We start from the raw sequence: 22,546 nt of genomic DNA, 5'->3' as shown, positions 1-22,546 counted from the left end.
GCAGTCCACTGCTGGACAAATACCTCTCAAAGTTCGCAGCAGACATCCCGGTTTTGCGCAATCCTCATCCAGCCTACACCGGCAATCTTACCCGGCCGGAGGACGTCCCACAATGCGTTTGCCAAGACGCGATCTCCACTTCAGGACACGTCTGCTCCAACGGCTATCGGTCCTGCGATTCGGATGGTTAGCCCACTGCCATTTAAGGGGCTGATAGACGTGCGAACTTAAATTACGCGGTTTTTAAGATCGCATACTTACTCGGCTCGACGTCAGTGACACACGTGAAGCTTACTCATTCTTTATTGCGAGTCGAGAGGAGAAGCTTTGTGTTATTTAGGATTTTATCGTATCACTTATCGAATTGTAGCGTATTACAGAATTTAGGATATTAATTTAATGACCTTCGAGATAGTTACTTATCGTGACATCTAAGAAACATATCAATTGTGGTAAAATTAATTATATTGCACTTCATCCATAATGAAAACTTTTGGTAGCGAGCGTTAAGGGGATGATAGACGTACGAGTAAGTTCGCGAACTTGTGGCTCGACGACCTTTTTCGCGGGTGTTCACCCTAAGTACTTTAAAACCGCCGAGTAAGTTCGTTGGCGATCCGACGTGTGGCAGCGATGGGAGCCGTAAGCCGCCATTTTTAACCGACTTCCAAAAAAGGGAGGAGGTTCTCAATTCGATTGTATTTTTTTATGTACCTATGAAATCTCAGAAGTTTTGACTGGGTGGACCGATTTCCATGATTTTTATTTTAATCATAAGATGCTGTGTGTCGTGTGATCAATTTGATTACGATCTAACAAGTAATTTTTGATCTATACTTATAATTGCGTCTTGATTTGACTTTTTTTTCGTCTACCTACGATGTGTTACTTTTCGATGTAATTTAATTCGTTTTTTTTTTGTTTGCGAGCAAACACAATTATGTTTCGCCAGTCCGTAGAAACGCAACGCTTGTAGTGAAGGTATTTGTAATTTTTGTTACTTTTGATTGTGAAATTACTCAAAATAAATTATTTCCAAACTTCGTCCTCTTTTTTGGTCTTTAAAATGTAATACGATACAATTCCTAAGTAACACGAAGCTTCTTCTATCGACGACATCGCAATACGAAATGAGTAAGCTTCATGTGTGTCACCGACCCCTTAGATGTAGCCCAATCAAACACAATCGTTAATATTTTCAGCCTTTGTGTAAGAATAAATAAGTAAACAAACAAATTATATTTAAATTAGATAGAAATATAGAATTATAATAATGGTTTTTTTTTTCGATCATAAGCTAATGTTATCATTATACGATAGTTTTATAGGTTATCAATACAATCTCATTACTGATATTTAGTATGGAGGGATTAGTTTCCTTGCTAACCTTACGTATGCCACGAGTTTATGTTTTCCTAGTACTCGGAATACGATCACACGTTGCTCATGTTAGCTCACTTTACCTTACTTGTGTTATTTGTTTTTCTTTCAATTCTTAAAATTAATTTTGTCATCAAATTTATAATAAAATTTGAAATAACAATAAAATATAACAACCGCTCTGATTTGCGAGTTCGATTCCCGCTCGGGATGGACATTTCTATTTGTACAAATATTTCTTTTCAATTGAATATTATTACTCTATTTTGTAAGAAATCCGACCTAAATCGTAAGCGTAAAAATAGCACAGTAACAAACACAGAGATCGAAAACATTAGACGACCCCGGTCCGGCGCCGCGCTGTCGGGTTCGTTCGCCCCAGATTTCATCCCCCTACCCCTACGACGTTATCGGCTTATGGAAATACTCTAAAAAGTTCGTTAATGTTTACGTTTTCTTTTATTTATTCAATTAAATGTAGATTAGTGTATTTTGAGATGATGACAGTGAGGAGATAATACTTGTGAAATTCAACGAAGAAAAAAACATTGTTAAAAAGAGGATTTACGTATATATAGTAAAGAAGAATTATTATTATTGATAAAAAGTGAATATGTTCCAGCTTTTCTAGGTAATCTGAGGACTGCTGCCCTGAAGTGCAATAAAATACAAAGATTTAAAAAAAAATTATCGTAAAGAATGTTGTATAAATAAAAAAATAAATAATTAAAAATAGAATAACGCCCATGCCACAATTTCCATAACAGCTCTGGTGTAATTTGATTTATAATTTTTTAAAGATAGTTCTAGAGGTACAATGTCTAAAATATAATATAGACATTTCCCCACAGCGGGTGATGCCAATGTGTCGCGACCTTCTGGCCCAAATACTTACCTGCCCTTTAATTTGCAAACGGTTTTTTATTACATCTTATAGTTTACATATTGAGACAGGTTTCAAATTAGAATGTTTAATGATGTGAAACTCAGGTAAGTATTATAAAAAATGTCGTAGAATTAATTTTGTTACCTTCTTTAAAGGGAAGTTGATAATTTTTTCTTTGACATGTCGTTTGGCTTTAAGTAATCTTTAGGTCTAAGTAAGTTTTAGTTTAAGAATTTAATACGCTGAAACTTTTTCATTGTGTTGGCCAGCTGGCTTATTAACGACAAAGAAAACATAATTTAATTTATCGATCTTTGATTCGATTTAAAGTTTACTTTCACACTTCAACCGGTAATATCCCACTGCTGGGCATAGGCCTCTTTCCCCATGTAGGAGAAGGATCAGAGCTTAATTCACCACGCTGCTCCAATGCGGGTTGGCGGATATATTCCCTACTATGAGTAGCGATCGCTATCAGGTGTACATGATAACAACCGGGACCGACGGCTTAACTTTCACTTGCTATGGATACGAAGTATTTAAAAGTGATTTTATAGTAATGAAATTGATTGATACCTTTTTCGTTATTAATTTTTGACTTTAATATAATTTTGTCGCGGTATGGGCGTTTATGCTGGTGCATTGTGGTTGCTCTGTTAGGGAACATAGGATTTACATTCTAATGGAGGCAGTTTGAGTATAAGTATAATTTTTTAAATTTATTTGTAAAAATATTTGAGAATGATAGAACAATGAATACTACACTTGTTAGATATGTAGAGCTCCTGGGGGAGTAGGGTCGACAACGCGATTGCGATGCTTCTGGTGTTTCAGGCGTCTATAAGTTACGGTGATCGCTTACCATCAAGTGAGCCGTACGCTTGTTTACCGACCTAGTTATATGAAAAAGGCTATAAAACGTAAAAATGGCGCTGAAACTATAAATATAAACAATCGAATAGATAAGTTATTTAAGAAAAAATTGAATATAGAGAAGTTCCGTCTTTGAATGCGTTTCTTTTACGATTTTGTCTCTTTCGTTCTCTTCCGTTAAAATATAGCCTATGTCACTCGGTAATAATGTAGCATTTAATTTAGAGAGCTTTTCAAATCGTAATAGCAGCGTCATCTTGTAGATTTTGAGCTTATATATTCCAAATCAATAAAAATCAAATCTTTAATTTAATCTTCATAATATTAGTATAGATAGTACCTAATTAAGAATCGAATGTTGTGTCAAAATATATTACGTAAAGGGCAGTAATACCCCCTCGAGGGATGGTAGGTAAATGCGACCGGGCGGCGCCAGCGCGTCGCGGCGCCTGCTGTCTGTCGTACGCCGTACCCTAAGAACTGTTACACGAGCTTCGAAGTACATTGAAGCTTTTAATTACCGATTTTGATAAATCGAGGCATGGTTTTAGATTTTACATTTATGTTTATTTATAGCTATTAATATTCTATGATTTTTTGCATGATACGTAGGCGTCATTAGTTTTTAGCCGACTTAGAGGAGGCGCTTTTTCGTAGATAGTAAGTTAGGCTGATCCGTCACGCTCTGAGGTGAAAGGTTCGATCGGGTGAACAGGACACCGCCGAGTGTACCCGAGCGAGAAAGATACAGACAGCTGCTCTTCGCTGTTGTGTCGTGATGTTTAGTATGTATATTGTATAATAATTTTCATTATTAATTTAATAGTTATTATTATATTAGAAATTGATTGTGACCGCCAATGAAGTTTTCACTTCTGCCGTGCGGTCTTAAGCACACACTCTATATTTTTTATAGCTAAAAAAATATTCAGCCATCAATGTACATCGTCCATTCCTCCCCTCAGTTCCCATTTCTCCCATACTTCCCAGATTCCGCATCATTCAGTGTCTAGCTTTGCTTGTGGACACAACAAGTTGAAATTAAGTTCCAGTGACAATGGGTTTGGATAAACGTACTATTAAAATTATTGTCATCGTTTCTGTCACCGTTCTTGTGATTGGTGAGTGTTGAATTTTTTTCTTTTTTTTATGGCCAATTTTTACGTAGGTATACAAACTCCTTTGTTTTTCTTCTTTGTTATATGACAAAAACTATGATTTGTTATTATCTTGTTAGTGATTGGAAACTAACAGCTTGGTTTTGAACGCCAAGAAAATCAATTGCGTTGTGTTTGCATTGCCCAATGTTAAGCATTAGAATTATAATATTGAAATATATAACGAGAAGTTTATAGTCAATGATACTACAGTTTTCTTAGGGATAAATTTGAATCTAAAACTTCAGTTGAATTCCCATTTGTCATGCTTGAATGGTAGACTCAGCTCCGCAGCACTCGCAGCTAGAAAAGTACGACAATTGACCGACGTTGCTACTGCACGTTTGATATATTTTAGCTATTTTCATAGTGCTACTGTGGGGTTATGCTACAAATACTATGGCTGTATTTATTTTGGAAAAGGGCTATTCACGGCTTTTACGATTTTGGGGCTCGAGTCTCCCTACGGGATGTTTTTCATATAGTAGATATTAACAATTGCGTCGCAATATATTTAAAACAATATTTCGTATATTCACAAGAATATTGATTGTTTTCATATAAATAGTAATAATCGCGGTGTAAACACGAGAAGGAATAACAAAATTGAATATCCGATTTTTCGACTGCGCAAAGTAAACGTCTCTTTTCTGGGTTAATATTCGCATGTATAATAAAATCCCACACACACAATTTTGAAATTCTCTCAACATAAGTTATAAGTTTTATCAAAAAGAAATTAATAGATAAAGCGTCTTATTCGGTGCAGAATTACATAGTTGATAAAGATGTAGTCTTAGTGACGCTGTATTTCATGCAAGATTACTTATTTCGTACTAAAACACAATTTATATGTTATTTCCAAAGGCTAACTGCGGAGTTTCTTTCCGATTCTTCTCTGCAGAATTTACATTCCGAATCAGTGGCAGCTTAATTTTTAAAAAATAATAATTACTTTTAAAATTTTTATTTATAAAATGATAATTCAAAAGTGCTTTTGAACCCTGTTTGAATAAAGTTATAGTATTTTGATAAAACAAATTATCTTAAAATTGTTAGCACATACTCGTATTTAACTATTAAGATATATAAATAAAAATATAAACGACCCACTCTCAACGGCCCACACTAGGATTTTCTCCTGTGTTGGGGTTCGTAAACAAACACAATATACAAGCACAAACGACCAGACCACGGCAAACATTTGTATGGCCAAGCCAGCGCCGTGACCGTTTCGCTAACATGTTGTCTATATTCATAGGTTTACTTTTACGCTTGAAATTGTATTAAGAAGCGTATCTAAAATTATCCGAGAGTTGCCTAAACTTGTCATTAACGCACTATAACAAAAATTGTAAAGCTGCCAAACAAAATCCCAACTCTAGAACTACGCCCGTCTAGCTGTACCCCACGGTTTAGCCCACGTAAATTTGATGAACATACTTACTAAAAAATTAGTTAGCCTATATATAGCCATTTTCGGTAAATTGTCTGTCTAACGCAAAAAGAATTTTTCAAGTCGAACCAGTAGGTCTTGTGAGTGACGAGTTCAAACAAGTAAGCAAACTTTTCAGCTTAGCAATACAATTGTACAGATTTTGATGATTTTCGAACGCAAAGCTAAGTAAGAAATGATAAATAATAATAAATAAATAAATAAAGATAGAAAGAAAGTTTTTCGGGTCGCGTTTATTCGGTACACGACACAAATCGCAGAGAGTTACACAAAAAATTATGAGTATAATTAAATAGAAATAATAAGTAAATACGATTACTTAGAAAAAAAAGGTAAGTAAAAAAATTACAAGAACCGTAACACAGACTACAAAAAAAAACTCTATATCATCAACTGAAAAAAAAAGTTATAAAAAATTTAAATTTCGAAATTACAGTTATAGTCTGATAAAAACATTAAAAGAAATATACTTGCCTAACATCAAAGCGACAGTTGAACCTTTTTTGTAACGACATAATTATCTGTGTGTTATAATAAAAAACAGGTAACTAACACAATTTTTAAATTAGAAAACAAAGATAAATATTGCAATTAATTCGTATGACAATCGTTTGATGAATTTGTACTAGGATTTAGTGATTCAATAAGTAGAAGCAATATCCATAATTTAGGTCACAACAGACTTAATTATTTATACCTTTATGCGATGTATATTTTGTCGTTAAAGTATGTATGTAAAAACAACAAAAAAAAATCGCCTATACGATAATGTAGAACAGCAGCAACTAAAAAAAAGTTTAAAATTTAGACAGACTAATTTTCCGAAGTCGTCAACTTTACAGAATATCACTGCTAAATAGCCTGCTTTCAACCAGTATTGTAATCCTGTCGTGAGTAAGGTCCCAGAGCTCCTGGGGGAGATTGGAGGTAGGGTTGGCAACGCACTTGCGATGCTTTTGGTGTTTCAGGCATCTATAAACAACGAAAATCGCTTAGAATCAGGCGAGCCATCCGCTTGTTTGCCAACCCAGTTCTTTAAAAACAAAATTGGAAAAAAATTAATGAATGTAAATAATGAAATACAAGTTACAACTAAAAAATAATCAGTATAAATGATTGTCATACTACAGTACTATAGTTAGATGTATAAAAGTTAGCCGTTCAAAATATAGTGATGATGTAACCAGTACCCATAAACATAAAGGTGGTGCAAATTGAAAAAAATAAAACTTTGTGTTTAGTCGTAAAAGCGTCAGTAACAATGTAGAAAACGTTCCAACGTAAATTAATACTATCCTAGAATAGTAAAGCTATGGGGAGCGGTACACATTTAATTAGACATTGTTTTGAAAACTGTACAATGATAATATAAAATGGGATATAAAAACCTACACAAAATTGCTAGTACATACTATAAACTATAGGTTGGTATGTGTAGGAGGTGTGTTACTGTAGGATAAAAATTGAGCTTGTACAGACTTAAGAGCGGGAGCCGCTGTGGAGAACGCTGAAACGACTAAACGGCACAAATATTCCTCACTAATTCTAAATTACATCTTTGTCCCGTTTGCAGTCGAATCACTTGGACCTTGCAGTAGAAGAGCTAAATTTTTTTAAAGATTTAACACCTCGTCTTATTGCCTCCACTGGTGATAAGAAGGTTCTTACATTTTTGCCCAGAGAATCGGCAAAGCGATGAAACGGATAAATACTGCCAGCGTTCTTGGCATCATTCCAGACGAACATGATTTATTTCACAACTTTCTGTAAATATTTAGTTCTTAAGTTGTGTATATTTTTTATAATAATTATGTTTTTTTATTCTTATGGTAGCACGAGCCGATTTCATATTGGTAATGTTTTTTAGTGTAGTATATTCAATTAAGACTTATGTAAAACTTTAAATGAAAAACTTTTGACAATTGTATTTATTTTAATATAAATTAAATTTATAAATTCGATTACATACGTCTGCATATGGTGCAGTATATAATAGCAATCCTTTGAGCTCATTAGTCACACTTGAAAGGCTTTATAGGCATCCTGGGTCCGCATTTTATCCGGTCATTGTACTTTGATTGAAAACTAATCAAATTGTATTGGAATTGTTGAGGAAAAAAATATTATTTCACTTAAGCGTTTTAAATATATCAAAGAAATAATTCTTCTTATTTTATAAGTTGTTTGAAATAAACTATTGTATAGAAGAAACGTAGCAAGACAAGCGAATAATAAGTACTAAATATAGCGTATCAAGTACCCTTGGTACTTCATAAGCAGGAGTTGTCAGTAAGAAGTCAGTATCACTACATAGTATAAAACATAATCACTTCCCGCTGTCTGTCTCTACGTATGCTTAGATCTTTAAAACTTCGCAACGGGTTTTGATGCGTTTTTTTTTAAATAGATAGAGTGATTCAAGAGGAAAGTTGCTAGCTGTTGTATGCTGTGTGGTTACGGAATTAAAGAATATAGCCACCCCCTCTCTTCCCGTGGGTGTCGTAAGAGGCGACTAAGGGATAACACAGTTCCACTACTACATTGGAACTTAAAAAGTCGACCGATGGCGAGACAACCATCACACTGCTGGCTTTGAAATACACAGGCCGAATATGGGCAGCAGCGGCTTCGGTCCGACAAAGCCAGCCCTGCGTTCACCAACCCGCCTGCCCAGTATGATGACTATGAGCAAAACACATGAGTTCACGCCATTTTTGGTGTGAACTTATGGAGGCCTATATCCAGTAGTGGACTGCATAAGGCTGATGTGATGATGTGATGTGAAGAGGAAAGTTTATATTTATAACGCAGATATAATATGGTAGAAAAACACTGATAATTTTGGAGGTTTCTAACGTATCTTTTGTTGTTGATAGTACAGTATTGCACCCTTGCGAATATATAAGACCTCCTTTGAATTTTGGTATCTCTTTATATGGTGTTTTTAAGTGTGCAACAAATAATTAAATAATTAAACATACACGATTCACAAAATCACTGAACATGTCTGCCACTTACAAACTGGACTGTACTAAATGTCATATATATGTTATAACTTCTCATGCAAATGACTGTATTAAAATGAGAAAATAAATATCTTTAACCTTAAAATAAGTAAATTTAATATTTAGACTAAATTATTGTTTTAATTTCAGGTGGCATCATTGGTTTACTCCTTGGTCTTTTGTTACCGTATCGTTATGTTGGTGAGTTAGTTACTGTACTTATAACTCTTGTTTAATGCCGTTATTAGCTGACATCATTTCTTTTCTCTGTGTTTTATTTACTGTTAATCTGTCAATCATTCAAACAATGATAAATTTTAAAAATCTTAATTCAAATTTATTAAGAAAACAATTGTAACAATTTAAGAAGTTATTCTAAAAATTTCAGCGCTTAGTTTTGACAGTGTTACCAACCATTAGACGCTAGTCTTTTCTTTTACGAATTATTACATTCTACTTTCGCATGATAGGAATTTTAATACTTCAATTCTGGATTGTTCTACAAAAACTTGAAAGTTCTACAAAAAGTTGAAATGGTCATAAAAAAGTTATTTTAAAGCTCAAGATGTACCGATTGTGATTACGATTAAATATTATGTTGATGTAATTAATTTAACCACATTTTTTCTAACTACCTAAAGCTAGAGTACGAAATAGGATTATAATATCGCATATCGCATATCGCATGCTGTTTTCACTGTAACAAGAATGAACATTGTACGTCTTTCAAATTGTTACACATACAAACTTTCTTATGTTGTATCATTCAATTTGTGAACCTAATAAAAAAATATAAGGAAGTCAATATTTAAAGTAATCCTACGCTAGCTACGTTTAATATCACTCAAATTATCACGCTATGCACATTTAATACTCGGTCTCGATATCTTATGTTTTAAATTAAAATTACCTATTTATTTTTTTAGATTGAGATTTAATTATATACATTTGACACAACAAATAACGCAACATAAATATATTATGTGCTTTAAATCATTAATTTATTGTTAAATATTATCTTTTTTTAGAACTCGAAGTGTGGCCGCGATCAGACGATTATAACTATGAGCAGCCTCTGATTCACTTCCGTGTTAGCGATTCGGGAACCTGGCATCCATGGTACAGGAAGCTTAACGATTTCCTGAAGGGTAAGAGCATAAAAATATTGTATTTAGGCTTTCCAGCAGTAAAGGTCTAATTCTTTTTTATTTTCTACGTTTTTTTTACACAACTGAATTAATGTTACTTATTTCCATCTTGAATTTTCATAAGCCTCACCATAAACATTTTTAACAATTAGCATACGAAACAACGGTCCCCGAAGAACCCCCACGCGCACCGTGCTCAGTGCGTCATCAGGAACATCGTCTACCCGTGCCGAGCTGTGAGCGCGCTCTGAGCATGTGGGCACCTTGCAATGTTGACAATTTCTACGGCTACAGGGATGGCAGGCCATGTGTATTCCTTAGATTAAGTCACGTACGTCTTTCATTTACCTTTATTTATGTATTTATATTTTAAAGTAAGAAGATTGATTCGAGAGGTGGATTTGATATGACTGAGTCAGAGGCGTAGCGAGCTTAATTCGCACCCGGGGCACAATACCTTTTTAGCGCAATTCGAAAACCATTTAATATATACAGCAATTTTTAGCTTTGTGGACCATTTGGCGCCCCTTTGTGAGTAGCGCCCGGGGCGTAATGTCCTTGCCCCCCTCTCGCTACGCCACTGGAATGAGTTGTAATCCTGTATAAAATATCAGAAACAGATAAAAGAAAGATTCTTGGACATTAGAGACAAGTTAGATTAGAGTGATGAAATTGTAAGTGTAAGAATTGGTTGATACTGTAATTTAACAACTTAGTACTTGAATGTGAGTATTTCCATACTCCCGACTAGAAAAAAGGTCAGGCTCAACCAGATCATGTATCTGGACCGGATCAGGATACAATGAGGCATGCCGGATCCGGCAAGCTCTATCAGGACCAGGTCTGGTCTAGACAAGGATAGCCTGATGTAAAATATAATCAAGTAGGGTAAGGCATACTGGATCAGGACCCGGTCCGGTCCAGATCAGGATAGCCTGATGTAAAATATAATCAAGTATGGTAAGGCATACTGGATCAGGACCCGGTCCGGTCCAGATCAGGATAGCCTGAAAGAAATTACGCGAACTGAGCCTGAATCGCGCTATTAAAGTTTTTAAGTGCACTTAGTATATATACAGTTTTTAGGACAGTCTAGCAGGGAGTCCATTTCTACACAGTGGAGCAGTCGTAAGTAATAGGAAATAGTTAATTAGTAGTTAAATATTAGAAGTTAAGAAATAAAATTTAATTAATAATAATTAATTAATAACATAAAAATAAATAAAAATAATTCATATCTAAAGTAAAAACATAAATAAATAATACACTGGAAAAAATACACGGGAAAAAGAATCATAATATTTATGTTAAGTAACATTTATAATATCGTCGTTTTTTTTTTTTTTTTGTTAAACAATTTTTTCAAGAATATACATTCGTGCTTTTTAAAAAGATCGGACCGAACCGGCTGATCAGGATGAGATGAGATTTCCTGATCTGGACCCGATCAGGAAATCTTATCTCATCCTGATCAGGTCCAGACCAATCATCTGCGTTACATGCCTTATCTAATCCTGATCAGACATGCCTGGTCCGGTCCTTCTCAGGAAGACGAAAAAATTTCTACTCGGGCTGTTACTGAATTAAATTCAAAATTATTCAAGCCGATCGAATGCCGTTCTTTTTCCCATATACAGGATATTCGATTTTCAGAAAAGTGTCGATAGATTCAAATTGTAAACACGTATAATAATTAATGACTAAATAACAAAATTGCTTGAAAAAAAAAACTTAAAAATAACAGCTACACCATCGACAAAATTAATTAGTATTTTAACAATTTAAAAGATGTAATCTAATAAAAACTTATTTGTTAATTTTGTAGTTATTCTAAATAATTTTTTTTTTTCAGGTTCACTACTGGGTGCCCGAGCCCTACAACGTATCTATGCCCTTGTCTATACCTCCAGATATGCCCAATAATATTAGGAAAGCAATGGTAATTGGATAAATATGATTATTTACAGATTATTACCAATATCCAAAACTACATGATGTTTTAACTGAGGTAGGGCACGGCAGGAAATATCCTGCTCAATATCTGGGGCAGCCCGATTGGGGTAGCACCTCAAACTTACAGAAGATCACAGCTAAATAAGACTATTTTAAAGTAGTGTTGGGTTCCTGTTGTACTGTGTGGCTACGGTACTAAACTCGTTCCGCTACCACCTTGGAACTTAAAAAGCCGACCGGTGGCGGGATAACCATCCAACTGCTGGCTTTCAAATACACAGGCCGAAGACGGGCAGCAGCGTCTTCGGTGCGACAAAGCCAGTACTGCGGTCACCAACCCGCCTGCCCAGCGTGGTGACTATGGGCAAAACACATGAGTTCACGTTATTTTTGGCGTAAACTTGTGGAGGCCTATGTCCAGCAATGGACTGTATAGGCTGTAATGTAATGATGGGTTCTTGTGGTGTGTAGGATGGCCAGAGCTCCTGGAAGGGTTGGCAATGCAGGGTAACGGTTGGCAACGCGATTGCGATACTTCTGGTGTTGTAGGCGTCTATAGGCTATGGTAATCGCTTACCATTAAGTGAGCCGAACGTACACTTGTTTGTCGACTTTGTTGCATAAAAAAAATGACCAATTATCTCCTTTTTTTCAGTCTTCATTATCCTCTCTTACTTCCATTTTCTTTTTTCACAGCACTTGTTCCCTGCCCACCAATACGGTGATTACATCTGGGTTTCCTGTAAAGGAGAGTTTGCTGCTGATGAGGAGAATATCGGTCCGATCCAGTACATCCCCGCTAACTTGCCCCCTGGCTTCCCTACCAGCCGCCTGCGCACAGCTGACCGGATCCCACGCTCAGACCGCTCGCTCCCTGATCAGATCTCTGGACCTCTCATCGCTGTGGTCTTTGAGAATCCTCACCGTAAGTTTTAAAGTATCTTTACCTGTATTAGCTTGTGATCATAACGTCTACAACGTCGCCAGTGTCGGGATTTTAAAAATGATAATTTCGGTGTCTCTGTAAAACAAAAGTTTTCATAAGTCTTAAAAACTAATACCTGAATTAAACTTAAATTGAAAGACTGTTTGACGTAGTGGATAAAATTTATCCGACGCATAAGTTACGAATAGATACAGAAGGTGGTTGAATAGACTATTTCTCATCAACTAATAAACGATAACTTTAAAATTCATGGTAAACAAAAGATAATCTGTCATAAACTTTTATCTTTTGGATACCGTCATCAAATACTGTTATCCTTAACCGGTGAAACAGGCTCTGACTTTGTCACGTATTTAAATCCAAATACTGCTGTCAAATAGATTCAACTTATAAGTACCTATGTCTCAGCAGTACAGCAGCAGCCGCTTCGAATTTTCTCCTTTATTGAGCGGAAGCTTTATCAATTTACCGATGTTTACAAGATGATTTAGTTTAGTTAATGTTCCTCCAGGCGGCGTGGTGATCAACGTGGAGTGTCGCATTTGGTCACGTGACATTGCGTATGACCACAATAGTCGGGTGGGACGCGCGCGCTTCGAACTGTACATCGAATAAATTCTTTTAATTTATATAAACAGTTATTATTATATTTTACTTTTATATTTACTATGTATTATTTATGTATACGATATCATCTAATTTCGAATGTTGTTCGTTTGTAATTATGATAATTATTATTTGGGAAAGGAAAAGAAACTCGATGTCATGTTTGATTTTAAAGGATGGTTGGTCGCTAAATGGAATGGTTAATCTAAAACTTCACAAATATCGTTACTTTTAATAAAAATAGGTGTTCGTAAAAATGTACTTACTAAGTTCGTAGTATTATTCTTTTTAAATATTAAGTAATACTATGAAACTATGTGTTTATGTATGTGTTTGTATGATTAAGGAAATGCATGTGTAATGTATTTATTGAGCATGTGACTAGCCCGTTGGCACAGTGTGTAGTGGCCCTGCTGTCGGTTCAATATGGCTGGGTGTAATATTTGTATTTATATATGTATTATTTCTATGCATATTTATCAAAAAAATTAGGTGTAACAGTCGGCTGTTACCTTTAACACAAGCATTAAGTTGCTTACCATAAGAACTGACGACCGCGTTTGTATGTTATAAGATATTTGTTTGTTTATTTATTTATGAGTGTTATTGTATTTACATGTGTGTGTCACAATACAATCTATCACAAAAAAAAAAGTTGATTATAATATAAAATTACTAGGTTTAAAAAATTTCGTAATAAGATTTCAGATTTGTTTTTGACAATTTAGTTAAATTGAGATATGTGATGTATTTTTAAATATTTAATTAGATTTAGATATATAGGGTTGTTCGACCTCTACGGGATCTCTGTAGATGTAATAGATCAAGTTTCACGTTAAAAAATCCTAGACCTTATTATATTGTACTTTGTCTAAATACACGAGCTACTCTAACTAAATACATATGGAAGTATACACAGTACATATACCAAAATCTGTACGTCTGCTTGTTCCGGCTAATTTCTGAAACGGCTTGATCGATTTTGACGGGACTTTCCATAGTAGATAGCTGATGTAATAAGGAGTAACTTAGGCTACTTTTATTTTAGAAATTTTATTTTATAACTTTGCGAACTGAACAATAACTTTTTTGTTAAATTCCACGCAGACGAAGTCTCAGGCACAGCTAGTTCAAAATCAAAATCTACAGAAATCTAGGTACATCGAGTTAGTGGTTCTTCTTCTTTATGTTGGGTAACATTACCATAAAGCTGTTTTGAGTCCATTCATGTAATTTGAAAGCTTTATTTCTTAGAATCTTTTACCTATTCTACTTTTTATTGAATTTTTGTGTTTCACTTGGAATTAATAACTGTGGGTAGCCCCTACGTTACAAAGACTAATATAAGAATAATATTTAATCCTTAGTATCTATGAAATACAGCTTAGATTGACTTGTTTAATAAGAAGTCAATATAAAATGCCTCTGGGAATTACCATTTATGTACATTTAAATTTAGCTACAAACAGTGTAACAAACCTCAAAACTCGTATAATTTAAGATTCATGTGCTAAAATGGAGTAAATCGCGAAATTAGACTCTAAGTTTTATCGGTATTTATTCACCAAAATCAAGAGTTCCAGTGATAAATCGGTAACTTTTACATCACTGGTTTACGTCAAGAATGGTTACGAAAAGAATAAAAATTAAAAATAAACTTACCTAATAAATTTTTTTCAATACATGTGGGATTTCCCAACAGCTTTCCCTCTCGAATAATTAATTTTAGAAAAAGATAGTTACCATTTATTCGATGAAAAAGGGATTACCCCGCATGCTTTTGAGAGGTTTGCCATATGAAGAAAAAAAGGTACCAGAATAGTAGAAAAGCGTGAATTCTACCAAAATATACCAAATAATTTCTTACTACTAGACACCTCGATACCGATATCTCGAAATCTAACAAAAAAAAATTGAAATCTACTAAATCTTGTCACGCTGTACTCTGGTGACGTACTTCGGCATGCGTCCAATGCTATTTTTCTTAGCCCATAAAACGTCTATAAACTATGAAGTGAAATATTAATACTAACTGCCGCATACAACTAAACAACCGTATATGGAAATAAATTCTTCTTCCCGTAGAATGTTTTTATTGTAAATTATAGCCGTGCTTACGCGCTCACGAAAGTTACCACGCGGAACGAAAGTAGCTCCTATATTTAAACAAAATCAAATTTAAAAATGGGCTAGGATTATTTTTTTCATGCCCAACGTGATCCATTACACCTGCAGAACTCCCCATCTGAAGAAATGTAGTTAGGAATCGAACACTATATATTAATTTTACGTTATTATAAGTTCCAAGCAGTATTAAAATTCAAGCTAAATGTAATTAAAAAAATATAATAGTAAGGAAAAAAATTAAATTAACTGAAACATGCCTAACAATGTACCAAATAAAAAAGTACCTATTGAAGAAAATAATTAAAATAAAGATTTATTTAAATTATCAATATAAATTTTATAATATATTATAAATTATCGATAATATCTACAATACTAAATCACCTATATTTACAATACTCTGAAAAGTATATATTAGCAAAAAAATATGGTCTTTACTATAAAGAAATTAAAGATATTTTTAATATACTATTAACATACAAGCAATAACTGTAGATTTGTAACTGATATCCGGTCACAAATTTTACATTATCTGTTACATCTTTACCTCGTTAGTGTCGCTCAGTGATGGACAAAAGTTTATCGAGAAAGTCACATTACAAAATTAAAAAAAAAATATCTAAATATATGTTATTATGATATGCAACAGAAATTATAAATGATTGCTAGATTATTTTATTTTTGTGAAATATTATCGTATTTATGTGATTTAATACTCCATTTAAATTAAATATGTGGTGATTTTTTTTCACTTAGAAGTCTTCTTTTGTATTGTACTAAATTAAAAAAAAAAAACTGTTATTCGAAGAGACAGAGAGTGAGAGGGACGAGTTAATGAGGAGGACCTGGGGTAGTCAAAACGTTAGAACTTATAACGTAATTTATCAAATATTTAATCAGTTATAAATTGTAACAATTTTGACAACCTCATCAATTGTCTATACTATAAGAAAAATTTGTTTGTTCTCAGAAACTACTGGTTCTAATTGAAAAAATTCTGTTTATGTGGGACATTCCATGTACATTGGAAGGATATTTCCCCGCGTGTAACACGTGTGAAATCGCGGGGGCATAACTAGTGTTTTATAATTCTATGACCTAGATATAAGTAATCGTACGTTTCCTTTGATACTTCTTAATATACTTATATACTTATATTTTGCCTATCACAGCTTTAGCGTCAAGTCATTACCTAATAATACTTGTATTATTGTACTGTCTGTTTCCTAAATAAAATAAAATAAAATAAAATACATGTCAATAAAGTCCCTTATTCTAGTCGGTGTGAAAGTTTTTTAATAATCATTTAAAATGTACCTGTTTAACTAACTTGGATGTTCGTGTTATTTATTTGATATAATTATGCTTAAAATGTGAAATAAAATAAGAATAAATAAAACTGTTTTTTATTATTCCTTTCTTACACACGTGCTAGATTGCCCTTGTGCTGATTGACCTGCCCGTATAGACTTCGTTCTGTCAAAAGTAGATAGTAAAAATATTAAAATAATAATAACAAATAAATAGGCACCCCATACTCAACGAACACACAATACACAAACACAAATGCCCAGACAGCGGAAAATACTTGTTTGGCCTATAGAAATGTTTGTCATGAACTGCAGGGCTCATAACGATCCCCATCGAACCTGCGAACGCCAGTGCAACTCCATTTCTCCATTTCTCCACTGCGGTCTGCAGTATGTGTGATACTGTGGGTAATGATCGCTATCGAACCGACGTTTTGCGTGCTCTCTGAGGCACGATGGGGACATACAACACTAGGACAGATATCCAAATCGGAAAGAAATATTTGTACAAACATAACAAGGTGATTGCGGTTCCCCAACGCAATGTATTTTTTTTTTTATAATTATTAATACTCGTACATACTTTAAGATTGAGTTTCTTTAATTATTTTTAATTTTTTAAAGCAACTCAAGTTATTGCGTGGGGGTTTTTTTTTTAATTTTAATTTAATTTTTATAAATGATTTCCTTAAAAAAGAAATTGGTAAGTATTTTGTTTTTTCCCTTAAAAAGTAATCATTGGTTTACTGATTTAATACTTGTGTTTGCAGGCAAACGAAAAAAAAAAACCGACTTCAATTATATCGACAAGTAATACAACGTGTGTAGATGAAAAAATAGTCAAATAAATACGCATTATCAAAGATTACTCCAAAAGTAGTTATCAGATCTCGATAAAATTTAAATGTGACCACATGATAAACATCAGCTTTTGATTAAATTAAAAATTATCAAAATCGGTACATCAAGTAAAAAGTTATGCTGATTTTCGAGAGTTTCCCTCGATTTCTCTGGGATCCTATCATCAAATCTTGGTTTCCTTATCAAGGTACCAAACTAGGGATATCTCCTTTCTAACAAAAAAAAAGAATTATCAAAATCGGTACATCCAGTAAAAAGTTATGTGGTATAATACAACGTAGGTCGACGAAAAAAGCGTCAAGTAAAAACGCATTATTAGCTATAACTCGAAAAGTAGTTGTTAGATCTCAAATAAATTTAAATGGGACCAAATGACACTCATCACCTTTCGATTAAAAAAACTTTGTCGAAATCGGTCCACCCGGTCAAAAGTTTTGATGTAACATTCATAAAAAAAAAAACAAAACAAAATACAGTCGAATTAAGAACCTCCTCCTCTTTTGGAAGCCGGTTAAAAACTCCGCTAATGTATTTCGTAACCAATAACTGGTTCTCTATGACTAGGTGCTTTTGTCCTTGTCGTATTACTTTCACAAGAAAGAGAAAGCCACATTTTCTAGAGATAAGGTTTTTATTAATTATTAACCAATCAACACTGCTTAATGCTGCCATCCTAAATTTATTCTTCTATTTTGGGATTTTTAAATTACTGTTTCAGTTATAATGTATTTCCAAAATGACCTAATAATAAACAGTTTCTCTAAAGTGTGTATACATACTCATTTGAAATGCAAAATAGATATACATTGAAGAACAGTCTAGTTTAGTATGTAAAATGTTTAGGTCTGGGATTTCCGTTGTAAGTACAATATTATCCATAAAACAATTTGCGATGTATCTGTGAACTGCTGGACATTTTTTGTTGTATTTTACCAACATTATTGTTGATAATTTCTCATGTAAGTGACTGTATGTTTTTAATGAGAAATAAATATTCTTTAAACCTAAAGCTAGGGTAGGGCACAACAGGAAATATCTTGTTCAAAATCTGGAGAAGCCCAACTGGGGAAGTACTTTCACCTTACAGAAGATCACATCTAAATAATAATGATTTCAAGGAGTGTTGTGTCCCTGTTGTGAGTAAGGCTGGGGGCTAACGTCAGCAGTACGCTTGCGATGCGTTAGACGTATGCTTGTTTGCTGACATGTATAAAAAGCAGGTATTTCTAGTTGATATAAAATTGGCGTTTATTAAATTTTAGTAAATATTTTAAATTAAAAACAAAAACAAGTGTCTTTAGATCACACGACAGAAGTAAAACTTCTGCACAATAGGCCTGCAGTGTGTCTTAGACATGCGAAACGTAACTGCCCATGAGAGAAAGAAAATGTGTGCTCCTCGCTCCATTTTCCTTGCCCAATTAATTACACTTTTCGTAACGATCTCGTCATGTATTCACCAGCTTACTCCCAAGTCAAGTGTTCATAAAGAAGTTTTGCTTAAAATCTTTTAAAAAAAATAACAGTATAGAATGTTATCTACATTTAATTGGGGATAAAAGCTAAAAGTTAAAACTTAGCACTCAAAAGAACTTCCTTATCAAGATTAACCTAAAAGTATATCTACACCTCTCATATTTTTTTTACAATAGCTACGAAATTAGACACATTTAAATTTTGAATTATGTTCTTAACATATTGATCCGGGTTCCAAGGACAAATTTGGTCAATTATTTCCTCCCATTCGAAACTTCGTAAAATGCATTAGGGATTTATATTATGAATATCCGTGACCGTCAGCTGCGACTCCGTGTGGGATTCGACATGGTGGAACCGGTAGTGGCAGCTTCCCATGCATGGAGAAAAAAGTTTTTAGGTCATTTCCTCCCACTTTAAAATTTGTCGGATTATACTTTTCCGAATATATTGAAAGAATGATAAAACTAGCTGATCATATCATGGTGGATTATACGTCAACTGGCTGCTTGAACATGAAAAAAAGTAAGAGAACAAATTGTTGAATGATTAATTTTCTTATATTCACTTTTAAATGATACTAATATTTAATGATCTGTTACTAAATAGAAAAAAGTGTTCTTATTACTTACTAAATTACTTTTATTTCAACGTTAATTTATTTTATTAAAACGTTAAAAACTAACTTAATCCAATTGATAGTGACAGGATTTCTTGAATAATATTTATGAGAATTCTAATTAAAAAATCTATATCGTAAAAAAATACTTTCTATTTTTACTTTTAAAAGCTATAAAAACGTCACTCACTCACTCACTCACTCACTTCAGCCTATCGCAGTCCACTGCTGGACATAGGCCTCCCCAAGTTCGCGCCACACATCCCGGTCTTCCGCAATCCTCATCCAGCCTACACCGGCAATCTTACGTAGATCGTCGGTCCAACGGGCCGGAGGACGTCCCACACTGCGTTTGCCAAGACGCGGTCTCCACTCTAGGACCCGTCTACTCCAACGGCCATCGGTCCTGCGACACAGATGACCAGCCCACTGCCACTTCAACTTGCTAATTCTGTGGGCTATGTCGGTTACTTTCGTTCTCCCGCGGATAGTCTCATTTCTAATCCTGTCTTTGAGAGAGACCCCAAGCATAGCCCGTTCCATTGCACGTTGAGCGACTTTAAACTTGTGGACCAGTCCTTTGGTCAGTGTCCACGTCTCGGCTCCGTATGTTAACACAGGCAGGACGCATTGCTCGAAAACTTTTGTCTTCAAGCATTGCGGAATCTTCGAAGTGAAGACTCGACGGAGTCTGCCAAACGCCGCCCAGCCCAACCGAATCCTCCTATCGGCCTCCTTCTCGAAGTTGTTGCGGCCTAGTTGGATAGTATGGCCTAGGTAAATATAATCCTGAACAACTTCGAGAAGGGTACCATCGACCGATACCGGTATCGGTATGACTTGGTTGTTAAACATAACTTTCGTCTTATCCAAGTTCATACAGAGACCGACACGTCGGGAGGACTCGTTTAGGCCGGCCAGCATTTGGCCTAACTCATCCAGCGTCTCCGCAAAGATGACAATATCGTCGGCGAAACGAAGGTGAGAGATGAATTCACCGTTGACGTTGATGCCCCGTTCCCCCCAATCCAAGGTCTTAAAAACATCCTCTAGCGCAGTGGTAAACAGTTTCGGTGATATTACATCCCCTTGTCTTACCCCGCGCCGGAGGGAAATAGGTCTTGTTCTTTGGTCATTGACATGAACGGTCATCGTCGCCGCGTCGTACATAGATTTTAGTACTTCGATATATCGCCAGTCGATATGACATCTCTGCAGAGAGTCCAGGACAGCCCAGGTCTCGACGGAGTCGAAGGCTTTCTCGTAGTCCACAAATGCCATACACAGCGGTTGATTATATTCTTCCGTCTTTTGGATAATCTGCCGAACAGTATGGATGTGGTCCACGGTGCTGTAGCCATTTCGAAACCCAGCCTGCTCTGGTGGTTGGAATTCGTCGAGTCTTCTGGCGAGACGATTCGTAACAACCCTCGAAAACAGCTTATAGACGTGGCTCAGAAGTGAGATCGGTCTGTAATTCTTTAACAGAGACTTATCGCCTCTCTTAAAGAACAGCACCACCACACTCCTGGACCACGCCTCCGGCGTGGTACCTCGGTGGATGACGGCGTTAAATAGTCTTGCCAAGGCTTTCAGGACAGGTCGCCCTGCGGCTTTAAGGAGTTCAGTGGTAACTCCGTCATCCCCCGGGGCCCTTCCGTTTTTAAGCTGCCCGAGCGCTGCACCAATCTCATCCTCTTCGAAGTCCGGGATACACTCCGAATAATGGCGCAACAATGGTACCCGTGGATCTTCGGTGTCCCAAGTCGCAGGCTTGCGTGCGCTCGACGAGTACAGCTGTCCATAAAAATTCTCAACCTCTTCTCGGACCTGAGGGCGAGAGCAGACGGTTCTGCCATCTGCTGTTTTAAGCTTCGCAAGAAGGCTTCTCCCCAATGGTCTTTGGAAAACTTTGGACCCCCTATTCTGCTCAATCAGAGTAGCAACCTCTCTCGTATTTGAGCAGCGGAGGTCTCGGCGAATAATTTTCCGTACCCTCTTGGAAAGAGCCCTCTGTTCTGGCGAAGCAGCCGGCAACTCGCGCCTCTGCCGCATCAGATCCAAGGCTTCGGGAGAAAGTTTGGACTGCTTCGTTGGCTTTGTTGGTGGAAAGTGCCTGCGACCCAGTGTACACACCGTCTTCACCACGTTGTCGGTTATCTCGTCCACGTCGCTAGTAGTTTCCAGCGAATCGAATCGGTTTTGGAGTTCCAACTGAAACTGCTCGGAGCCACATAGTATTTGGGGCAGCGTGGGTCGGAGAGTAGATTTCATCAAGCGGGTCCGCTCCTTTCGGAGACATATATTCAGAGTGCCCCGTACTAGCCGGTGGTCGCTGCCGGTGTTAAACCTGTTAACCACTGAGACATCTCTGAATATATGCCTTTTATCCGCTATGATGAAATCTATCTCGTTCCTCGTCACAGTATCGGGGCTTTGCCATGTCCACTTCCTTTGGGGCTTCTTCTCAAAAAATGAGTTCATCAAGAAGAGCCCCTCCGATTCGAGGAAGTTGACAAGCGTCTGCCCCCTGTGATTCCTGTGCCCCAATCCGTGTGGTCCGATGCTCGATCCGTCGCGGCCTTGTACTCCCACTTTAGCGTTGAAGTCTCCCATAACAACGCTGTAGAAGGTCGAAGTAGTGCCATGTATGGCCCTTGTGATATCTTCATACAAGGCTTCGACTTCATCGTCAGAGTGTGCCGAGGTCGGCGCATATACCTGTATCACTTTCAGGGAGTAC

At 35.8% G+C, this 22,546-nt stretch overlaps 1 protein-coding gene across 1 annotated transcript; it reads left to right on the top strand.

Annotated features, from left to right (window-relative positions):
• The first annotated feature begins 4,142 nt into the window (after positions 1-4,142).
• On the top strand, positions 4,143-13,419 carry LOC123668815 (sodium/potassium-transporting ATPase subunit beta-2-like). Its single transcript, XM_045602511.1, has 7 exons — positions 4,143-4,260; positions 8,908-8,958; positions 9,786-9,905; positions 10,058-10,236; positions 11,758-11,844; positions 12,555-12,783; positions 13,316-13,419. Exons 1-7 carry the CDS (start codon positions 4,197-4,199, stop codon positions 13,417-13,419), a joined length of 834 nt encoding a protein of 277 aa, XP_045458467.1. The 5' UTR covers positions 4,143-4,196.
• The last annotated feature ends 9,127 nt before the right edge of the window (positions 13,420-22,546 follow it).

This window comes from Melitaea cinxia, chromosome 3 (genome assembly GCF_905220565.1).
Source record: "Melitaea cinxia chromosome 3, ilMelCinx1.1, whole genome shotgun sequence".
NCBI lineage: Eukaryota > Metazoa > Arthropoda > Insecta > Lepidoptera > Nymphalidae > Melitaea > Melitaea cinxia.
The sequence above is the reverse complement of the archived record's forward strand: the minus strand, read 5'-3'. Positions and strand labels throughout refer to the sequence as shown.

Excerpts from the sequence above, each read along its gene's own strand:
- LOC123668815 (XM_045602511.1), top strand. The coding sequence starts at position 4,197 with ATGGGTTTGGATAAACGTACTATTAAAATTATTGTCATCGTTTCTGTC. Across the intron at positions 9,906-10,057 it reads GCTTAACGATTTCCTGAAGG|CATACGAAACAACGGTCCCC; the intron begins GTAAGAGCATAA and ends TTTAACAATTAG. Across the intron at positions 12,784-13,315 it reads GGTCTTTGAGAATCCTCACC|GCGGCGTGGTGATCAACGTG; the intron begins GTAAGTTTTAAA and ends ATGTTCCTCCAG.